At 40.8% G+C, this 23,305-nt stretch overlaps 1 protein-coding gene across 2 annotated transcripts; it reads right to left on the bottom strand.

Annotated features, from left to right (window-relative positions):
- Window positions 1-4,522: 4,522 nt before the first annotated feature.
- On the bottom strand, window positions 4,523-23,180 carry adrm1 (ADRM1 26S proteasome ubiquitin receptor). 2 transcript variants are annotated; one of them, XM_078555042.1, is made up of 9 exons: window positions 22,832-23,180; window positions 17,736-17,852; window positions 16,049-16,175; window positions 14,169-14,255; window positions 12,430-12,511; window positions 11,135-11,463; window positions 7,316-7,476; window positions 6,178-6,280; window positions 4,523-4,798 (listed from the first exon to the last, which is right to left on the bottom strand). In XM_078555042.1, the coding sequence occupies exons 1-9, from the start codon at window positions 23,042-23,044 to the stop codon at window positions 4,671-4,673; spliced, it is 1,347 nt and encodes a 448-aa protein (XP_078411168.1). In that variant the 5' UTR covers window positions 23,045-23,180; the 3' UTR covers window positions 4,523-4,670. The 2 variants fall into 2 exon arrangements, with proteins under 2 accessions (XP_078411168.1, XP_078411169.1); XM_078555043.1 differs by having other exon boundaries at window positions 7,316-7,473; window positions 22,832-23,116.
- Between the last annotated feature and the right edge of the window lie 125 nt (window positions 23,181-23,305).

The raw sequence follows: 23,305 nt of genomic DNA, 5'->3' as shown, positions 1-23,305 counted from the left end.
AATTGTACAGAGCTGAGGCCCCAGCATTGATCTTAATGGCACACCACTCGTCACAGCCTGCCAACCAAAAAATGAGCCATTATGCCTATGCTTTCCTGTTAGCTAGCCAATCTTCTATCTATGCCAATATGTTAACACCTTACACACAGCTTTTCTTTCCCGCAATAACCTCTGATGAGGCAACCTTATCAAATGCCTTCGGAAAATTTAAGTACAGCACGTCCACCGGTTCTCCATTATCCACAGCACCTGTTACTTCTTCAAAGAACTCCAACAAATTAGTTAAACATGATTTCCCTTTCACAAGACCATGTTGATCTCTGCTGATTATCTTGAATTTATCTAAGTGCCCTGTTATAATGTCTTTAATAATAGCTTCTAATATCTTCCTTATAACAGATATTAAGCTAACTGGCCTATGGTTTCCTGCTTTCTGTCTCCCTCACTTTTTGAATAATGGAGTTACATTTGCTACTTTCCAATCTAATGGAACCTTCCCTGAATCTAGTGAATTTTGGAAAATTAAAACCAATGCATAGACTATCTCACTAACCACTTCTTTTAAGACCCTAGGATGAAATCCATCAGGACCCGGGCACTTGTCAACCCACAGTTCCAACAATTTAAGTACAACTTCCCTGGTGATTGTAATTTTCTTCAGTTCCTCCCTCCCTTGCAATTCCTGATTTACAGCTATTTCTGGGATGTTACTTGTGTCATCTATAGTGAAGACTGATGCAAAATACCTATTCAATTCATCAGCCACCATCTTATTTTCCATTATTAATTCCCCAGACTCACTTTCTGTAGGACCAACACTCACTTTGTTGTTTCTTTTTAAAATATCTATAGAAACTCTTACTATATGTCTTTATATTTCTAGCTACCTAGCTAGAAAAAAAAAGGATAGAAGGGGGAATAACAAAAGGGGATAAAACAATAAGTGAAAAAAAAGTAGAAAAAAGGGGAAAGGCTAGAAGAGAGGACTCGAAATGTTAACTCTGTTTCTCTCGCCACAGATGCTGCTAGACCTGCTGAGTTTTTCTAGCATTATCTGTTTTTGTCCCACTATTTCTTCTTTGATACCCTGTCCTCCCGTGTTAGAGGGTCTGTACATCATTCCCACAGGCAACTTCTTGCTTTTATCATGCCTCACCTCTACCCAAACTGCTTCTATATCCTTGTTTCCTGCACTTAGGCCACCCCCTCTCTATTGTGTTAATGTCACCTTTAACTAAAAGAGCCACCCCTCCACCTTTTCCTAACTTCCTTTCCTTCCTAAAAGTCACATGGCCTTCAATGTTCAGGTCCCAATCTATCCAACCCTGTAGCCATGTCTTCATAATGGCTATTAGATTGTGCTTATTTGTCTCTATTTACACTATTCATGTTTTATTTTAAATGCCATGTGCACTCAGAGAGAGCTTTAAGTTTTGTCCTTTTATTATTTTTGTAACCTATAGCCTTAATATATTAGTTTACTCTTAGGCTTGTACACTCTGTTCCTTCCTGTCATCGTCTGTTTATCATTTCCCAAATGAATACTTCCTCGCATACCTTGTCTCTACTCTTTAATTTATCACATTTGATCCCTTGCCCCCATAATTTAGTTTGCAACCCTTTCTACTTTCCTGATTATGCAATTCACAAGAATACACATCCCAGCATGGTTCAGGTGTCGACTGCCCTAATGGTACAGCCCCCACTTTCCCCAGTACCCCATAAACCGGAACCCACTTCTCCCACACCAGTCTTTAAGCCACAGATTAATTTATATTTTTTTATTCGTTCGTGAGATGTGGACATCGCTGGCTAGGCCAGCATTTACTTCCCATTCCTAATTGCCCTTGTTCAGAGGGCATTTTTAAGAGTCAACCACATCGCTGTGGGTCTGGAGTCAAATGTAGGCCAGACCAGGTAAGGACAGCAGATTTCCTTCCCTAAAGGACATTAGTGAACCTGATGGGTTTTTATGACAATCAATAATGATTTCATGGTCATCGTTAGACTTCTAATTCCAGATATTTATTGAATGCAAATTCTACCATCTGCCGTGGTGGGATTCTAACCTGGGCCCCCAGAGCATTACCCTGGGTCTCTGAATTACCAGTCCAGTAACAATACCACTATGCCACCACCTATTTGCCCTATGCCAATTTGAACATGGTCAGGTAATAATCCAGAGATTACCACCTTTGAGGTTCTGCTTAATTTGGTACCTAGCTCCTCATACTTACTATGCAGAACCTCTTTCCTCATCATACCTATGTCATTGGTACCTACATGAACTATGATGACTGGATCCTCCCCCTCCCACTGCAAGTTCCTCTCCAGCCCTGAGCAGATGTCTCAAACTCTGGCACCGGGCAGGCAACACAGCCTTCTAGACCCTCACTCTTTGCTGCAGAGAACAGTGTCAATCCCTCTCACAATATTGGCCGCTACTACCACGATATTCCTGTTTGCTTCCCCCCGCTTGAACAGCTTCCTGTACCATGGTGCCATGGCCAGCCTGCTCATCCACCTTGTAGACTGCTTTTGTCCCCATAGGTTTGAACCTGTTTGAAAATTGCAAAGTCTGAGGTTCCTCCACTATTGTCTGCTCAGCCCCTTTATCTGCCTCACGCACAGTCACATGCTCCTGTCCCTCACTGCTGACCAAAACAAATGACCCTATTCTAAGAAGTGTGTTCCAGAAGACGGTCAAAGTGTCCAGGTATTTCTTGCCCTCCCTTATGTTGCGCAGTGCCTGCAGTTCAGCTTCCAGATCAATAATCCTGATCCGGAATTCCTCTAGCTGCTTACACTTTCTGCAGACATGTTTGTTCTGGATCACCTTGGCATCTAAAAGCTCCCACATTCCACAGCTGCAACATAAGTAACAATGGCAGAGTAGGTTATGTTATCTAGTTAATTTAACTATTTTCTTAATCAACAGTAATTCTTATGCATTCTACAATTTACTGTGCTTATTAAATGCTAGTACCACTGACAACTAAAAGTTACACGGCTCTTAACTGCACAGTTAAGTGTTTTAGGTGCTAATTTTATTTTAATTTTAAAGTTTTAGTTCTATATTTATCTACCTTAACTCCTTTGTCCTAAACTGGCTATTAACACACTGTCCCTAACACTAAGCATATGCCAGCCAATCAACTTAAAATTACAGTGCCTATACTATTTTAAACCCTAGGAACAGAATAAACCTTAACCACTGACTAGATACTCACCAAACAGCTAGCTTCTCCAACCAAATTGCTTCTTTGCTATGATTTCACTATTCGTTTTCTCATGCGGTTTTCAATCTCTCCCACTGCTTGACCTAGGGTCTCTCTTACACCATCCCTTCCTCCCCCACACTGTGCTGCAATGGGGCATTTTTTTTATCCATTCATGGGATGTAGGCGTCACTTCACATTGCCCTTCAGTGATTGGTGGTGAGCTGCTTTCTTGAACCATGGAAGTCCATGTGGTATGGGTACACCCACAGTGCTGTTAGGGTAGGAGACTGTCATCATAAAATGCCTAGAAAGCCATTTAGTAGTAAGAGTCAGCCACATTACCATGGGTCTGGAGTCACATATAGGCCAGACCAGGTAAGGACAACAGATTCCCTGGAAATTAATGAACCAGATGGATTTTTATAAGTGGCATTAATTCTAGATTTTATATTGAATTCAAATTTCACCATCTGCCATGGTGTGTTTCAAACCCAGGTCCCCAGAGTATTACCCCAGGTCTCTGGATTACTTGGCCAGTGACAATACCACTACACCACTGCCTCCCCCATTGATACTGATATAGTCTGGCTATTTTATTCTAAGGTTTCACATTGTCATTAGAAAAACTTAGATTTTTAGCCCTTATGACTTCAGGATGCCACAATGTGCTTTCCTGCAATGAAATACTTTTGAAGAGTAGTTGGCTGCTGTAATGTAGAATTGAAAGGTAATAATAAATATATATTTAGCCAGACAAACTGACAGTACACCAGAGTAATGGTGAATTGGTATTCAGGCCATTATTGAGAGACCTGGTCCTTTTAGATAAAAGGGCAATAGTGGTCAAAATACTGCAGAGATACAAGAAGATGAGAAAGTCTAGTTATTAAAAAGGTACAAGAAAGTGAAGCTGAATGTACTGGAACAGGGAATGTTAAGTGAATGGTAAGACACTTTTTCCTCTGGTTGAGGAGCCAGTGATGAGGGCTATCAATTTTAAATAGTCATGAGTGAGAATAGGGGTTAGGGGGCATTTCTTAGTTATACAGTTTTGCCAGAATATGGAGTCCTTTGCCAGGAGTAGTTGAAGAAGATACAGGACTAGAAAGAGAAAGTAGATCAGAGGTATAAAGTTCTGAGCAAAGAGCAAGCACAGATACACATGGCCATCTCCTGTGGTGTATGATTCCATGAATCTTCCACACAGTAAAGTTGGAAAACCACTCCATTATTGTTCTGTTCAGATCAGATTATACACTAGTTCAAAGCTTTAGGATTGGAAATAACAGACTTTCACAAAATTCTGTTGCTCTAAAATGCTTTAATATTGCTTAGTATCCAGGGTTAATAGGAGGCAAATGCACAATTTCACTAATCTTTAAACTGAGTGCGCTATCATTACTTCAACATCTTGATAAATGATTTCAAGAAAAACATAGGTGAATAGTTTCAGTCCAAACTCATATCCTCCTCTTCATCCTTTTTGTCTTTTGATTCACTGTCTCCTTCCTTGTCATCGAGTTTTGTCTTTGAGGATGCAGAACTGTGTTGCATTGCTTTGGCAAATCCTTCCACATCTGCAGCAGGGTGGGGGAAAATGGAAGAACAAACAGACCTTATTTCCTCTAATTCAAAATGGAAACACAGACTAGTTATTATATTCACCTAAATTCTTTCAATAACTAATAAAGTAAGCGTAAGGTAATGTATGTTTAAATTGAGTCAATTTGAGGGGGAAAAAAACACTCCCAAGATCCATAAAGCCATTTTTGACTGGACCAGAACTAAAAATAGATTGAAAGATTGTGTTTTATCCAAGTTGAATCAGGATTCAAAATAGGTTTGATCTTACCCGAGCTTCATTACATAAAATTGACATAGCCACCATAAATCTTTTTCCCTTTGTTTTAAGTTTGGCCTATATTTGCTACTAATGTCGGAGTCAAAAATCAAAACCTAATGTAGCAATAAGATACTAAAACCACTAGAATCAGACAATAATCAATGTAAAAGAGCCAGTTTCAAATTAGCGCAGCAGGATTTAATTTAGATAATTACCATTTATATTACTAAATGTTGCCTTGCTCTGTATATCACAACAAAGTACCTTACAAAACAGGTTCAATGTAAATAGTGTCAAACAAGGCCAGTCCAACTGAGGTGGAATAAAAACCAATGATACAATGTCCCATCCACAATATTTTCTTATAGGTTTACTAGACAAAGGCACAGAGTTTTCTTAAAGTTTTAGGTATTCAAATACAGCCACATCATTAAAACAAGCAAAGGCGGCACTCAGGGCAATTTCATCTTAAAGGGTTTTTACCTTCAGATTTTAATGCCCCAGTTGGGATGGGTGGGGCTGTGTGATCAGGTGGAAAGGTGCAGAGTGGAGACCCCGTAGCTCCTGCCTCCATTTAATTTAGTCCAAGGTGGGAAGGCTCAAGGACAGCCTTCTTCTGTCATCAATCCATGGTGCAGGCCACATTGCAGTACCAGCAGTGGCCACCGCTCCAATGACACTGCCCGGGCCAGAGCGCTGTCAGCCTGGCAGCTCTCAGAGATGGAACACCTGTCCCACGCCAAGATTTCCAGGGGGAAATTTCCCTCACAGGAGCCTGGAGGCACCTATAAGGTAAGTGCCTGATTGGGACTAAATCCCTTCAGGCCTCCTGGAAGTGGCCATGGTGGGGTTGCCACCCTTTTTCCTGCTGGTGGACTCTGCTGCAATCATTAAATTCAGCTCATTAACTCCCATGTGCAGGCCTCAGTGACATCAAAACAAACCCAAGAGTAGTTCTTTTTCTAGGTTTTCCAGACACTGGGACCAGTAAGCACACATCAATGTCATCACACGCAAGTACTATTCTCTCTGTCATAACATGTTTGCCCAAGATTCAGGTTTCAATATAAAAGCAACTCTGGACCTAGTCATAGAATATGAAAAGGCACTTACCCCCCTTTCCAGCTGCTTCCACAGCCTCTGCTGGCAAACCAAACTGGCTCATTAATGGGCCCAACTGTCCTGAGGCCAGTGCTGCACTGAACATGCTCATGGCCTACAGAAATTTATAGAAGAAAATTGTACAGTTTTAGTCAGCTTTAGTATTTTTTATAGAAAGTATGAGCATCTGCATATTTACTTGAAATAAAAGCTTCCAAAGATTGGCAAAGACATGAAGTTACTTCCTGTACATGCAGATATTAACAGTGTGCTTCCTGTACTAAAAAAATAAAAATGTATTACAGATACAAGATACTTTGGTTTAATTAATTTAATTGGTCTAGTCCACGAATTTCTACTTTATTAAATAAGAAAATTCCAGCTCTATTACATTAAATCAGCTTTGTTCTTCTTCTGTGACCTGCATGAACACATTTGGAATTTTTTTTTGAAAGAAGGTTTGTCTTTAACAAACTTGATAATAAAAACTTAACATACACTCAATTAGATATCCATGGCAGTTTTTTGGAGGCAATATTGTATACCCTAGCTAGACTCTGCTAAAATGTATGTGGCATCTTCAATGTCACCTCAGTCATGGCAGCATTTTATACTGCGTGCGCATACTTGAGCAATTCAACCTCAAGTTTCAGGGGAACCTAGAGACTTCCAGTGAATGACTAAAACCTGATCACTAGATATTACAACCTGCCAATGCACTCACTGCCCCAGTTAAGAAATCAGACTAGTACCTATAGGTATACAAATTGCTTCTCCAATGTGTATTGAACTGTTGGGCATTATATCAATTCCAGTAATTAGAACAGACTCAACATCTTTTGAGGGGTGAACAATTATAGCATTGCCCGTGAAAGCAACATGCTCATATTACTTTACCCTTGGCAGATCTGTGCCAGGGAACTACATTTACACCATAGGCACTGGGAGAAAAAAAAAATGGAATTCCTGTATAAAAGAGCAGGCATTTTAAAAATGGATTCAGTCAGGGTATATGTCTAGCAGAACTACATGTTTAGTATTGCACAATTTGGATTAAAGGGCATTAAACCATAAATTCAAATCTATTATCATTTAGGGCAGAAAAATTAAAATTTTAATAAATTTGAACATGTCAAAGAAAATAACACACCTGTTGAAACTGAGGAGACGTTAATGTATTCTGAATTTCTTCTGCAGGCTGAGGCAGTGACTCTCCTGTTGGAAGGTATGGTAATAATCGTTCTTGAACCTCTGAATTCGCCAGAATAGGAGCCATGATCTCCGGTGTCAACACACTGGATAAATCCACTGCTAGAAAAAGAAATCAATTCAAAATGTGCAATTATTTCTGCATACCAAGTTTAAAAATCTCAGGTTATCGCGCTCCCCATCCAGAACCAAGAATGTCCTCAGCAATTCAGTGTTGTGCAAACATTTGGGTAGAAGGACAAAAGGTCAAGACTTTCAAATGCCATAGAAGTACTTGGAAACATGGTGAGTTGAAAAGTAAATACATAACTCTCCCATTATGGACATAAAAGACCTGATTGCAGCAGAGAACCATTTTCATGTTGTCTTCCCAAGAGTTGCACAGTAAAAGGGGTAGAATACTTGCCACTGTCAGATACAGTTTTCATTTCCCAGCTCTTGTGCTTTAAAACTTTGGCCAAAATACACTAGATGGCATGATCTTCTGCAACTCACCCTCTAGTAATGCCAACTGCCACAAAGCCAGAGGTACAGGGCCAGACAGCCACAAAGGAGAAAAAAATGCATAACTCTTGGGAAATTCCTCCCCTCCAGAAATCAAGCTAGCTAGCTAGATCCAGTGGTGCAGGGCATACCACTATCAAATGTCTTTTTGAAAGGACTAAGAATTTCCATATTTATCACAAAGCATAACTACTTCATAATATTGCAAATTTCTTGGAGGCAGAAAAGGGCTATCACCATTCCATCCCCAACTTTGAAAACAATGTGCAATTAAACAAATTTGTTTTAAGGTACAGTGTGTATAAGAACAATGATGGCCACAGAAAGATCCTGTTGAAAGGCAGTTTAAGAAAAAACACATGGGATCTTTGGTTTTATTAAGAGCACAGGGAAGCAAGGAAGTTATGCAAAACCTTTTGGAAACACTTCACTGTGTTCAACTCTGGGTACCTCACTTAGGAAGGATGTTAAGGCCTCAGAGCAGTGCAGAAGAGATTTATAGAATGGTACCACAGATAAAGGACTTCAGTTACTTGGAGAAGCTGTGGGTTTCTTTAAAACAGAGAAGGTTAAGGAGGGTTGATAGCAGTTTTCAAAGCCATGAACACTTCTGATAAAGTAAGAAAGATGAATCTGTTTCCAGTGGCAGAAAAATCAGTGATCAGGTGGGAATAATTTAAGGCAATAGGGATTTTTTTGTTTAAAAAGTCACTGATCCGGAATTGCTTGACAGGATGGTGGAAGCAAATTCAATAATAACACTCAGAAGGGGATTTGATAAATACTTGAATGGAAAATATTAGGAGATTAGGACTAGATGGATAACTCTATCAAAGAGCCAGGCTAGGCATGATGGATTAGAAGGCCTCCTTCTTTAGAGTCATAGCATTATACAACACAGAAACAGGCCCTTCTGCCTATTGTGTCCATGCCAGCCAACAAGCACCCATCTATTCTAATCCCATTTTCCAGCACAGTCCGTAGGCCTGTATGTTATGGTGTTTCAAGAGCTCATCTAAATACTTTTTAAATGTTGTGAGGGTTCCTGCCTCTACCACACCCTCAGGCAGTGTATTCCAGATTCGAACCACCCTCTGGGTGAAAATTTTTTTCCTCAAATCCCCTCTAAACCGCCTGCCCCTTACCTTAAATCTACGCCCCCTGGTTACTGACACCTCCGTTAAGGGGAAAAAGTAATTTTCTATACCTCTATCAGGACCCCCTCAGCCTTCTCTGCTCTAAGGAAAACAACCCTAGCCTATCCCAATCTCTCTTCATAGCTGAAACACTCCAGCTCAGGCATCATCCTGGTGAATTTCCTCTGCACTCTCTCCAGTGCAATCGTATCCCTCCTATAGTGTGGCAACCAGAACTGCAAACAGTACTCCAGCTGTGGCCTAACTAGCATTTTACACAGCTCCAACATAACCTCCCTGCTCTTATATTCTATGCCTCGGTTAATAAAGACAAATATCCCATATGCCTTCCTAACCAGCTTATCTACCTGTGCTGCCGCCTTCAGAGATCTATGGACATGTACACCAAGGTCCCTTTGATCCTCTGTACTTCCTAGGGTCCTACCATTCGTTGTGTATTCCCTTGCCGTGTTAGTCCTCCCAAAATACATCACCTCACACTTCTCAGGATTAAATTCCATTTGCTCTGCCCATTTTACTGCCCATCTATATCATCCTGTAATCTAAGGCTTTCCTCCTCACTATTTACAACACCAAATTTCATGTCATCAACAACCTTACTGATCATCTCTCCTATATTCATGTCTAAATCATTAATGTACACTGCAAACAGCAAGGGTCCCAGCACTGATCATTGTGGTACACCACTCGTCACAGGCTTCCAATCGCAAAAACAGCTTTCAACCATCACCCTCTGCCTCCTGCCAATTTTGAATCCAATTTGCCAAATTGCCCTGGATCCCATGGGCTCTTACCTTCTTGACCATTCTCCCATGTGGGACCTTGCCAAAAGCCTTACTGAAGCCCATGTAGACTACATCAACTGCACTACCCCCATCTACAGAACTAGTCACCTCCTCGAAAAATTCAATCAAATTTGTTAGACATGTCTTTCCCCCTGACAAAGCCATGCTGACTATCCCTGATTAATCCTTGCCTCTCCAAGTAAATTAATCCTCAGAACTTTTTTTCCCCCAATAGTTGCCCTACCACTGATGTTAGACTCACTGACCTATAATTACCTGGTTTATCTCTACTATCCTTCTTAAATAATGGAACCACATTCACTGTCCTCCAGTCCTCTGGCACCTCTCCTGTGACCAGAGAGGATTTGAAAATTAGTCAGAGCCTCTGCAATCTCCTACCTTGCCTCACATAGCAGCCTGGGATACATCTCCAGCCTGGGGATTTATTCACTTTTAAGCCTGCTAGAACCACTAATACCTCCTCCCAATCAATGCTAATTTGTTCAAGTATATCACCGTCCCTTCCCTGATTTCTACACTACATTGTCCTTCTCCATAGTGAACACAGGTGAAAGCAATCATTTAATCACCTGCGTCCTCCAGCTCCACACCCAGATTGCCACTTTGGTCCCTCCTCTTCCTGGGTTATCCTCTTGCCATTAATATATTTATAAAATGCCTTGGGATTTTCCTTTATCTTGCCTGCCAGTGTTTTCTCATGCCCTTTTTACTCTGTTAATTACTTTTTTTTTAAAAAAGTGCCTCCCTACACTATCTATACTCCTCTAGGGCTTCTGGTGTTTTAAGCCCTCTATCTGCCATAAGCCTCCTTTTTTCCCCTTAACCAATCCTCCATATCCCTTGACATCCAGGATTTTTGTTCCTACCCTTCACCTTTACGGGAACATGTTGACCCTGAACTTTCTCTCTATTTCCTTTTTGAATAACTCCCACTGGTCTGATGTAGACTTTCCAACAAGTACCTGCTCCCAGTCCACTCTGGCCAGATACTGTCTTATCATATTAAAATCGGCCTTCCCCCAATTCAGGACCTTTATTTCAGGTCCATCTTTGTCCTTTTCCATAACTACCTTAAATCTTACAGAGTTATGGCCTTTACCATGATGATTCTTTGGTCCCACAAATAATGGCTCAGAGTGGCCTGCAAACATGATTAATTGCAACCATTTTAAATTACTAATCAAAAGGCATACAAACTGCAAGCCAATTACAAATACATGACCGAAATTCTACTTTGACCGGCAAAGGTTGTTTTCCCATATGTTTTAAATATCTCCAGAACTAGCTCCTTACCCTGCTGTCCAGTTCCTTCTGCTGCAGCAGGAACAGTCATGCTAGCCAAGATACTCTGCAAGTCACGGAGCTGAATGGGCTGAGTTGGGCTTGTTGCAGACCCAGATGCTGTAACAGATGGAGATCCAGATGCAGATGTAGAACTTGTACTTGATGTTGCTGGTGTCGTTAGACTTGCTGCTGCTGCTGCCGCCGCCGCCGGCACTGCCGTGGATGCTACTGTGGGGGCTGGTACTGGCGTTGTTGCTGCGGCAACAGAAGGCACTGAAGTCATGCGAACTGCTGAGGTTGTGGAGGATGGAGTAACAGCTGCAGACTGGCTTCGTGAGCTAAACACAAATAAAAGCACCATTACAGAAAAGATCAGTGACTTGATTTGCCAAATTGAAGAGTAGCACTCTGATGGGAGGAGAGAAGAGGACACAGATGATGATCTGATCTAGTTTTAACCAACTATCTTTTATCTTTTCACTGCACCATCTAAATGATTGATTACATAAGTACAACCTTTATTTTCAAACTAGAGAAAGATTCTTCATTGTCTGCTTTTCATGATGAAAACTGTAATACAGTTCAGCATTTTGTCAAAAACTGTTACTGAAATGCATCTGCTATAGAATATTATGAATGAACACAAACGCAGTAATGAAAATGATGGAGTCATTTACAACACTGAAGGCCATTCGACCTACCAAATCCATGCCAGCTCTCCGTGGAGCAATCCAGTCAGTCCCACTGCCCCACTGGATCCCTGTGGCTCTGCAGATTTACTTCCTTCAAGTGCCCACCCAATTTCCCTTTGAAATCATTGATTGTCTCTACTTCCACTACCTTCCTGGGCAGCAGTCCCTGGTCATTAGCACTCGCTGCATAAAATAGTTCTTCCTCACATTCCCCCTGCATCCCTTGCCCAAAACCTTAAACCTGTGTCCCCCTAACAGTTAATGGGAACCGTATTCCTTGTTTACCTTATTCAAATCTGCTATGGCATATCCTGTATACTTCCATCAAATGTTCCTTCAATCTCCTTTGTTCCAAGGAGAATAACGCCAGCTTGCCCACCCTAACCTTGTAACTAAAATCCCCCATTCTGTAAATCTGTTCTGCACCCTCTCAAGGACCCTCACATCCCTGCTAAGTGTGATGACCAGAAATGGCTGCAACATTCTAGTTGTGGCCTAACCTGAGCTTAGCAGACAAATTGAGACATGCAGCCATAGATATTAATGATAACATATGTATAAATAATCTGTATTCTCAGCATTACATTCACATTCCAATGTACTGCTTCTTACCTTGAAGAACCAGCAGCCGTAGGGCCTCCACTGCCAAGTAAGCCAGCGAGACCAGCTGGCCCTGCGAGCGCACCCAGACTTCCTGGAAAGGAAAATGACATCAATAGGTTGCAGCACTACAGCTATTAGGATTTACGCTCATCAAATGGGGCATACCAAAATGTAAAACAAAGAAAGTAAATTTTCTGAAAATCCTGTCAAAAGGTAAAGTTTCCTTAGCGTACATCATTTTCAGGAACAAGGAGAAGCTTTACTTACCAAATAAAATGAAAAATCTGATTGACTATCACTGAGTTGAAGATCAGTGATCTGCAATTTTTCTAACTCAGAAGAACTTTAATTTTGGAGCAAGGATGCAATTTTTTCCTGAAGCAGAACTAAGACAACTTGTTTTCTTTGGTAACTATGAGCTGGATTTTGTGGGGCAACAGGAGCCTTTGTCCACTGGTCAGCGAACCAGCGGGGAACCCCCACCAGTTCTGTGGGGGAGGCCTGATGGAATCAAGTGCTTTTCAGGCACTTAGATGGCTGTAGTCAGGCCTCCCCCATGATTGAGGTCCCCGGCGGTGGAAGCCCCACCCACTGAGAGCTGCCAGCCAACCTTAGGCCAGCAGCTACTCGTTGCTGCCAGCCACAAGAGGTGGCAGCTGGCAACTGCACCCAACAGAGGCCCAAGAATCTTGTGGGACTCCAGGCCAAAGATGAGTGAGGACAAGATGGGGGTCAGGGACAAGGGCAGAGGGTGGCTTTCAGCGGTCTCTCCCCATCTTGATGCCGGGTCCCGCAATCAGTCATAGAGTGCCTGATAACAAAGCCAACCCCCCCACCCACTCTACAGCCTTCAGACAGCACGGAAAAGCCGCTTGACTCCCATTAAATCCCTGAGGCAGGACATGCTGCTGCCGGCTGACAGGAATCCCACGTCAGCCTCTTCTGCCCTCCAAATTAATCAGGGCAGGTTCGCCTGCCACCAGGAGATTGACACGGGTCCTCTCCCACAATTAATTGGGCCCAGCCGCAATGGTTCCCACAGCCACAGGCTACATTAAATCCAACTCTATGTCACTGAACACTATATCGTACTAGGAAAAAATAATTTTGCACTGGGCCACATGTAAAATTAAGAAAATATTGTAAAAGAACAGCACCACTCCTTTACATTACATATATGGAAGATGGGGTCTAAACATTTGCACATACAGTATTAACATTTTTGTGTTACTGAAAACATTGGCAGCACCAAAACTCTTAAATTAACATATTTCTTTCTTTTCTACCTAATCTGCACTCATTTATAAATACTTATCCTCAAGGCTAAATTATGTGGAGATCTCAAATTACATAAATAATTAATCGTAAAACTGCACATTTTACTATAGATGGGACTGCAAGCCAAAGTTGTTTGCGCAAAGTTAGAAATAAAACCCAGTAATCAGGTGGCTAAGCAATTTTTTTTTCAATGTGAAAAACAGATTTGCACCATAAGATGTTTCCTCTTAAGTCCCCATGTTCCTTTTCTTGTTTTCCATGTGAGTCTGCAGCAGGGCTCAGGCTAACTTACATTACAATGTCCAGTCGCTGTGATAGAAGCCTCCCTCTCTTCTCCTGTCTTCTCCAGTTGTGTGGAATTCTACCAGTCTCATTGAAAATAAATTTTTTCCATCCAGTAAGGATAGAAGTTTTTATAGGTTGCTTTTTGCTACAAATTTATTTATTTATAAAATGTGTTTAATATTTACCAAGTCCACCTAAACCGGTTGCTCCCATCAGCTGCATGAGCTGGTTATGACTCATGTTACCCAAAAGACTCTGCAATCCACTTTCTCCTGGAATAAAGAGATGAATCACAATCAGAGGAGTCTGTGTTCGGCTCCTCTTATTTACTATACATATGATCTACATACTATCTAGAAGACTTTGGTAAAATATCAAAATTTGCTGATGACACTAAACTGTTATGAAGAATGTGCAAGGTTGCAGAAGAGAGAGGTAGGCTAGAAGGGTGGGCAGATGGGTGACAAATGCAGTTCAAATGGGCGAAAATGTAAAGTAATATATTTGGGAACAAGTTTTTGTATGGAGCACAGAAGCAATAGAGCAAACTAATTACTTGATTTTGGGTTTAGAGGCACATCACACAAGACACAAAATGATATTTTTGTAACATTGTACGAGGTAACGCAGAACAAGGCCTTAGTCAGGCATCAGCAAAGTATGGCGTACCATTAAGAGATATAAAAGCATCAGAAAATTTGCAGCTTAAATTCACATTTCACATTTGACAAATTCCTTAACAATTTTGAAGAGGTTAGGGCTTTCTTCAATAGAGCTGAAAATGTTACCAGGGACCTTTAGACAGGTCTTCAAGATACCATGGTTTATAAAGTAAAAAGTGATAGACTACTTCCATTGGTTTGTGAGATGGTAACAAGAGGATACAAAATTTAAAATGATCACAAACAATTAAAGTGGAGGTTAGAAGAAAAATTAACCAAAAAGGTGTTTTTTGAATGTAGAATGCTTTATCAGTAACTCATGCTGAATTAATTATTTTTGCTTGGAAATGAGAAATAAAAAATGTGGAGAATGACTGGGGGAATGGGATTAGATAAGGTGGCACATGTGGAAAAAAATAGACCAAAAGAATATTAGGGCACAGAAACAGGTTAATGATTAGAGATAATAAACTGCTCGTTTCTGTGTAGGCACGAGCAAACTTGCAGTTTTCTACACATTTTAAACGTTGCTCTTGGTTTGCCCAAAGATTCATTAGAATTTTAACAGTCCCAAACTTGGAAGAACCCATCTAAAAAAAATCTTGAATATGAAAGCTACGTAAACTCAATTTAAAACCTGATACAAACAGCACAACACTGCTCTTTTAAACAATAAAATCCATTTTTTAAAATAAAAATTGCAAATTTTTACAAGTAAACTACAGGAACTTGCTATTACTCTCCTGATTTTTCTTAATATTGCTTTTCACATGCAATCACAATTCACATTACACAAAAATAGTTAATTAATGCAAGAAAAATACATTAGTATATTAAAAAAATCACATTTTGAAAAATGTAAGAAAGAAAACATTTTGGGTTCCTTATTGACTTAGATTATCAAGCAACTAATTGAGCCACATAGCCAAGAGGTTCTGTAATGATCTCAGCCTGTGTTGGAACAGATAAAATTCACCGTGGTCAGTGCCCATTGGTAAGAAAAGGGAAAATTTGGTTAGGTTCCCCAATCTGATTGCGAAACGCAACTCATGCTAGATGTGTGCTGGCCGAAGACATGAGTGGACCAGCATGCAATTCCTACCTAATAGAACTGTCAAATAACTTGCTAATGCTTACTGCCAAGGCGTACACTTAAATGATTGCTACTTTGGCAAGATACTGAAGGTAATCTGTAGAACAAATCCCAGGAAGGAGCCAAGACCTTCAAGTAAGATGGCAAACTGGGAAAAAAAACTGTCAAGAAAGGAAAACTCATTTCTTCCACACAGCAGTGAAGATGTCAAACTAGAATAAAACTACTCTTGTTAGAAGTTATCTTCATACATTAATGTAATGTTATAATGGTTACGCAGAGTTCAAATTCTAATGAACTAATGGGATACCTCCAAGTGCAGCTAGCTCATGACCCCCACTGCTGCCACCACTACCCAAAGCACCAGGCATTGGTGGGTTGTTCAGATATTCATTGACTTTACGGCAGAACTCTTCATCTTTATCAGATTTGGGCTCCTGAAGATTTAAACACAATAGTTAAAGATCACAAGTGAGTCTAAAATCATCACCCACAGTGCATGCTGTCTCAGGAGATCTGGAAGAGGAAAAGGTATGGATTTACAAAAATATGAATTTCAATTAACATTTTCCATCAAAAAATGTGCAAGTGTATGGGGAAGCACTGGTTCAAAAGCTCTATTGATGGCATTCTGGACTCAAAACTATGATGTTAACATTAGAAAATTAAACGATTTGGAAATTTTAATGATGCATATTAGAAAACATCTAGGTTTGTTCAACTACAACCAACATCTCAGTGCTTTAATGTTTTATTCTATTATTAAAAGGGACAGGTTGAATAATTAACACTTTGGTACCCAGTGTCAGCATTGACTTTTCTTACATAGGGGTAGGAGGGATCATCAAGCTGCAGTTAATAGGCCACATGCAGTCTCAACCTCTATAATCTAAACTTGCAACACCAGACTACTCAGTCCTAGTTTTATTCAATGGTTTGTTCTGTTTGAATTTTGAGTGCAGAGACTTAGAAAGGACAGTTACTAAAGCATCATTTCCATGCTGGTGGATAAATCCTAAATCAGATTAGCAGTACAAAAAATATTGATTGACATAAAAATTAAAAATGTTGGAACTACTCAGCTGCACAGCCATTGCCTGGTGGGTAGTATTTCCAGGATTTCCTAACTTTTATTTCAGGTTTCCAGCATCAGCAATATTTTGCTTTTGTCATGGATTTAAAATGCACAAGGGCCTAAAGTTCCTTGTACCTATGTGACCCATGAAGACAAATAGAACAGACACCTCCGCAAGATAATGGACTGCTCTAAGCATGCTCCTTAACACCAAATTCACCAGAACACTGTTTACTCCAATAACACACAGTTGCATGTTTCTTATACCAGTAGCATTTTGGAATAAGACTGACAATTTATGGACAATGAACATGCACATGCCAGGAATTAGGCTAAAATTGAAAATCTTTATAATAAGCAGAGAAAATGCTGATCCCACTGCTCTGAGATAGAATTAAACATTTACTCCTGAGGTGAAGGACGGTGTGTGACCAAATAGTCTAGCACATGTTTGCTTCATAACAAAATTCTAGCTGTGCTAGACAGACTCTTTTTACTTTGTTCAGTGATTTGGGTAAGATAAAATACAAGCAATTTCAAATTAATTGGTTGATCTCCCATGCAGCCATGGTTGTGATGTTAAAAACTAAGACAGAATTTGTTTAACTTGGTCAATTCCCCTAAGGCCACTGAAAATTGGGATTAGTTAACTGATTTAAACAATCCATAGCCTAAACATTCAGACCATGTGCTCAGTTACAAGATAATTACTTAGGGAAGTTTCTCCATTGGGTTGAAAATCTCCAACAGCATATTTGGGAAAAATCAAACGAATGAGCTCAGAAAAATCAACAGGAAACGACTGACTTTCTTTCTTCATTTACAGCTGTAGTTGCATAATTACATTCATAATAGGTATCAACAAGAATTGAAAGCACAGTGAAAGAAATTTTTTTTAAAAACTGCATCTTTTAACATTTACCTGCATCCAAAAGAAAAGCCGTTTCGAACCTGCCTTGAATTTCAGCACAAACACTCGTCCTGTAGTACACTGGGCCACTCGCTTAAACTCACAGTCATCAGGGAAAATGATCAGGTCCTGTAGAAACAGCACCCCAACTCAATCATCATGTTAAAAAAAAAACTTCACAGTTTCTTAACTTTTACCTCAGTATATTTTTTTGTACATGGTTTTACTTCTTCTAGAAGTTTTTCACAAGAGAGCACCATTCCAGTAAATTTAGAACCACTTTAAACTCCGAATAACCAGAGCACATCAGACTTTAATCAAGTCTACATTATCTCAATTTTATATTAAAAACCAACTTACATTTATACAATGCCTTACCAAGCACACCGCTGAGGTGCAATCAGACAAAAAAGGGCTCCAAGACAAGGGAGATATTAGATGGGGGTGACCAAAACTTTTTTCAAAATAATGGATTTTCAAGAGGGCTTTAGAGGTGATGGTGGACAGAAAAATTTCGAGAGGGAATTCAGAGTATGGCACTTAGACAGCCCAAAGGGCAGCATCACTGGTGGGGTAAACGACAGGAAGGATACATAATTGACCAGTTAGAGAAAACAGATAATTTCAGGGAATTTTTGGGGGGTGGGGGGTTGCGGTGGAATAGGGCTAGAACATTAGCAAATATGCAACAAGCTCTATGCCACAATGCTTCAAGGGTGTCCACAGCAGAAACTGTACCAAGTTCCTCAAGCCACAATTGTGACGGCAATGGGCCCCACCAACAGACAACAGTGCACCAACTTGTTAGTTGGGTTGCCACCTATCCAGGTTTAAGAAGTCAAGTGTTTGAGTGGGCTGTGTGTAAATCAGATATTAAAGGCCAAAATCCAATTTTTCAAAAAATTCCTGGATCATTATCCTTTTAGGAACAGTGTGGGCCATGGAGCCCTTCTAGCTTGTTTTATCATTCATTGAAATTGTGGCTGATCCATATCCTAACTCCATCCAATAATTTTGACTATATCCCTTTACATCGTTGGCTAGCAAAAACATATCAATCTCAGATTTAAAATTATTTGAGCCAACATCTACTGCTTTTTGTGGTAGAGTGGCCCAAATACGTACTGCCCTTTGCGTAAAGAAATGCTTCTAAACTTCCCTCCTAAATGGCCTGGCTCTGATTTTAAGGTAAATAAAAGCAAAATACCGTGGATGCTGGAGATCGGAAATAAAAACAGCAAGTGCTGGAAAAATTCAGCAGGAAAAATACAGCTGTGGAAGGGAAACAGGGTTAACATTTTGAGTTCAATATGACTCCTCTTCTTCCAAAGAATAATCATACGGACTTGAAACATTAACTCTTTCTCTCTTCACAGACGCTGCCAGACCTGCTGAGTTTTCCCAGCACTTTGTTTTTATTTCTGATTTTAAGGTTACGCCTCCTTGTCCAAGACTCCAACACCAGTGGAAAGAGTTTATGTTATTCTGCCCCACCAATTCCTTTCAAAATCTTGAAATCACCCCTTTATTTTTGAAATTCTAAGCAATGCCAGCTAGTGCATTTAATTTCTTCATATATACCCCTTGGAACTTGCATAATATTTTGATTAATCGGTTTTACACTTCTTCCGAGGTCAATATATTCGAAGGTGCAGTGCCCAGAACTGTGGATAGTAGTTCAAATGTGGCTTAACTAGAGCTTCGTACAGCTGTGTAAAAGCTTCCTTCTCTTTAAATTCTAGCCCTCAATTTATAAAGACTAATCGTTCTTTAGCCTTTTTGACTTCTTTTGCACCGAATCACTACACTTTAGTGATGTGTTTTGAATCCCTAATCTCTCTGGGCCTTCACCATTCCTTGATTTTCATGATTGGAATAAAAAGCATTACCTATTCTTCTTTGGTCCAAAATGGATGACCTCACACTTCCCTACCTCGAAGCTCATCTGCCAGTACAGTTTTGTCTATTCACTAAATTTATCAATGTCATTTTGCAATTTGATGCTCCTTTCTACACCACTTATCATACCATCAATCTTTGTGTCATCAGCAAACTTGGATATATGGTTCTCAACTATCCTATTAAGGTCACTTATAAATATAGTGAATAGAAGGTCTGCCTTCTACCACCTAACCAATCTCCAAACCAATAATTTGCCTTCATTTCTATGAGCTTTAGTTAACAGTCTCTTATATGGAACCTTATTGAATGCCTTCTGGAAACCCTACATCCATCAACATTCCTGCCTGCCAATTTAGTTACTTTCTCAAAAAATTCAATTAGGTTCATCAGACAGATATGACTTACCCATTATAAATCTATATCAGCTCTCCCTAATCAACTCAAGTTTCTCCAAGTGATCAGTCTCTCTTCCAATAACTTCCCCACAACAGACTTTAAGCCAACACATCTATAATGTCCCAGATTCTCTTTCTCACCTGTTTTAAATAATGAAGTTACAATTATCCCATTCTAAAAGGGGACAATTCCTGAAATCAAAAGAACTTTGGAAGATTGTGGCCAAAGCATCCATAATTTCCTCACCTACTTCCTTTCAAACCTGGGGTGGAAATCATCAGGTCCTGGGGATTCCTCAGTATTTGGTGCCATTATTTTTTTCTAATACAGCTCCTTGCTTAGGTTAACTTCAGTGGTTTCAGTCCTTGATTCGTCATTAGTATCCTTGAACTATTAGACAGATTATCCTCTTCCTCTACTGTGAGGACTGAAAACCATATATCCAACAAGATGCCATTTCTTTATTTGTAATATTGCACACATCACTCTTTTCTTCTAATATAATTGCTAAACCTTTTTGTCTTAATCTTGATATCCCTCACATGTTCTTGCCCTTTTTGTAACTCTTACTATCTTCGTTGTCTTCATTTGCTGCTCATCATATCTCTCTTAGTCCCGACTCCACACTACTCTTTCCTTTAGTTTTATATTATCTCTCAACCATGAAGATCACAGTTCTTTCACTTGGCAAGTAGAGTTCTTGATCCTTAAGGGTATTTACTTGTCCTGCATTAAACTTCTGTTCTAAAGCAACACTCTCCACTATTCTCCTATAGTTATAACTCATTACAGTTTTGCCTAGTTTACTGTCATCTGTCTCTATCTCATCCTGTAAAAGTCAGCTTCACAAAAATCTTAGTACTTATGATGATCTGGAGTCTATAATTATTAATTTTGCCAAGTTATCCACCCTCTTCTCAAAGGTACTGAATATGTTGGGATACACTTTCACAGTACTGATGAATTCCACTACCCCATGCAAATGGATATTTTTCATGTGTCACACATGACAATGAACAGTCTGAGACAATTCAAATGTAAAGCTGCAATTTCTTCATCACCCGAAGTTCAAACAAGTGAACTTTACAGTAGGCTGGGCTATGGGGTCTGAAATGGGGGTGGTCGTCACTGTATGTCAATCAGAAGTGGGCTTTTGAGCTGACTTTTCCCTCCTTTAACCCAGAATGCTGAATTAATTGTAGATACTGTGTTAACTCAGCTAACAACAAGACAGTTCAAAAGCAAAATACTGCATACGCTGGGCATCTGGAACAAAACAGAAAATGCTGTAAATATATAGGCACTCAGGCAGCATCTGTGGAGAGAGAAGCAGAGATAACGTTTGGGTTCCATTACCTTGTGGCAGAACATCATTGACGTGAAACATAAATTCTCTCTCAACAGATGCCACCTGACATGCTGAGAATTTCCAACAATTAATTTAACCCAGGTCCCCAAGACCTTCTGGCCTACATGCCTTAACACAGTACTACATGGTGCATTTAAACTCTAACCCACTAATCAGCTAAGTTTTTCAATGAATTCATCAGCTACAGAACAAGTATCAAATTAAAGCTCTGTGCAAACACCCTGTACAAAGTCTATCTTTTTTTGTACTTGGCAAAATTGGCAACCTTCCCCAAGTAGCAAAAGCAAAGCCAATAGCCACGAAGCAATGCAATGTCCCTACTCTTCACTATCACAGCCAATGCATCCATTAATTTATCCAGTAGAGCACATGCACTTTTTTTTTTCGCAAGCAACATAACTTAAGGGGCCAACCTGTGCCCGGGAACTTTCAGATTGCTGCATGGCTGCGCGGCTCAGAGGGAATATTGGTCATAAAGCCAGCTGATACAACCACTACCCCCTGCAGCCCCCGTCCTCAATCCCTACAATGCGCCTAACTCCTCCATTCCCATCCCCACCCCATAACCCCTCCTTCAGCCAGCCTGCACAACCACCATCCCCTATGGCCCCCAGCCTCTGCTGCTTCTACTTTTAGCTGTGTCGGCATCAACGGCTAATATCTGCATTCCTCCAACTTTTGTCCAACAAAAGCTGTTAAATGGGAATAATCTAAAGATGAGGATTGAAGATTCCAAGTTATGGCTATTTCCTTTGGCAACTTGTTATTCATTAGGGGATTGTCCTTGGGGGGGGAAAAAGGGATTGGAGACAGACTTGTCTTGGAAACAAATGTCTTTGTAGTTTATGGATGGCTACCTCATGTTTTGTCATCCTCCCAATGTAACACCTACATTAGATATATATTTCTGTCAAATCCCATTTGTCCATTCCATAGTTTGTTCTTCTTTATTCTTTCATGGGATGTGGGTGTCACTGGCCCAGCATTTGTTGCCCTAATCCCTAATTTTTCCCCTCGAAGTGAGTGGCTTACTTGGCTATTTCAAGGGGCGGTCTGGACTTCACATGTAGGCACTTAAGGCCTGGTGAGGGTTTACCTCTGAAGCCTCTCCCACCCCACCCCACAGCAGATGTCCTTCCTACTTAAGGACATTTGTGAACCAGGTGGATTTTTCACGGTGAACCGAGGCCAGTTACAATTACAGGTTTATTAACTGAATTCAAATTCCACCAACAGCCCTGGTGGGAGTCGAACCCAGAGCGTTAGCCCGGGCCTGTGGCTTACTAGTCCAGTGACAGGGCCGCTACGCCACCGTCTGCCCTCAAAACTCTTCATAGGACGCGGTCAGCCCACACATCCCCCGACCCACACCCCAAAACTCCTTCATTCCCACCCCCCACCACCCCCACCATAAAACCATCCTGTACAACCGGCTCCTTACATCCTCCACAGTGCCGGCGGTGCGGTCCTTCCAGCAGAAGTGAATGAGGGAGTCGTCAGTCTGCTGGATGTAAACCTGCCCCTTGCGCTTGTCCGGAGTCACCGTCGAGCCTTTCAGGGACATCTTGCCGGCTCGGAACTCCACCAGGTATTTACTGGAGGAGCCCCGGCTCCCGGCCACCAGGCTGGGGAACAGCGCTCCTGATGCCGACATCGCGGTCGATATAATCAGCGGCTTCTTCAATTGCTCAAAAACTCAAATTAAAAAATAAACCGAAGCCTCCCCTCCTCCGCCGCCGCCGCCGCCACCACCATCCAACTGCCACCTAACCTGAAATCCCGCCCTTCCCTCCAGCCCATCGGCTCCCTCTCGCCCGCTACGTCAAGACGCCTAGCACGCCCTGGCTTCTGAATGGTGAACGGAGCTGTCAGTCATCACGCCACAGGACTTCCTTTGTCAGGTTTGGTTGAGCCG

Source organism: Cetorhinus maximus, chromosome 13 (genome assembly GCF_964194155.1).
Source record: "Cetorhinus maximus chromosome 13, sCetMax3.hap1.1, whole genome shotgun sequence".
NCBI lineage: Eukaryota > Metazoa > Chordata > Chondrichthyes > Lamniformes > Cetorhinidae > Cetorhinus > Cetorhinus maximus.
Note: the sequence above shows the minus strand (reverse complement) of the source record. Positions and strands in the feature narration are given on the sequence as shown.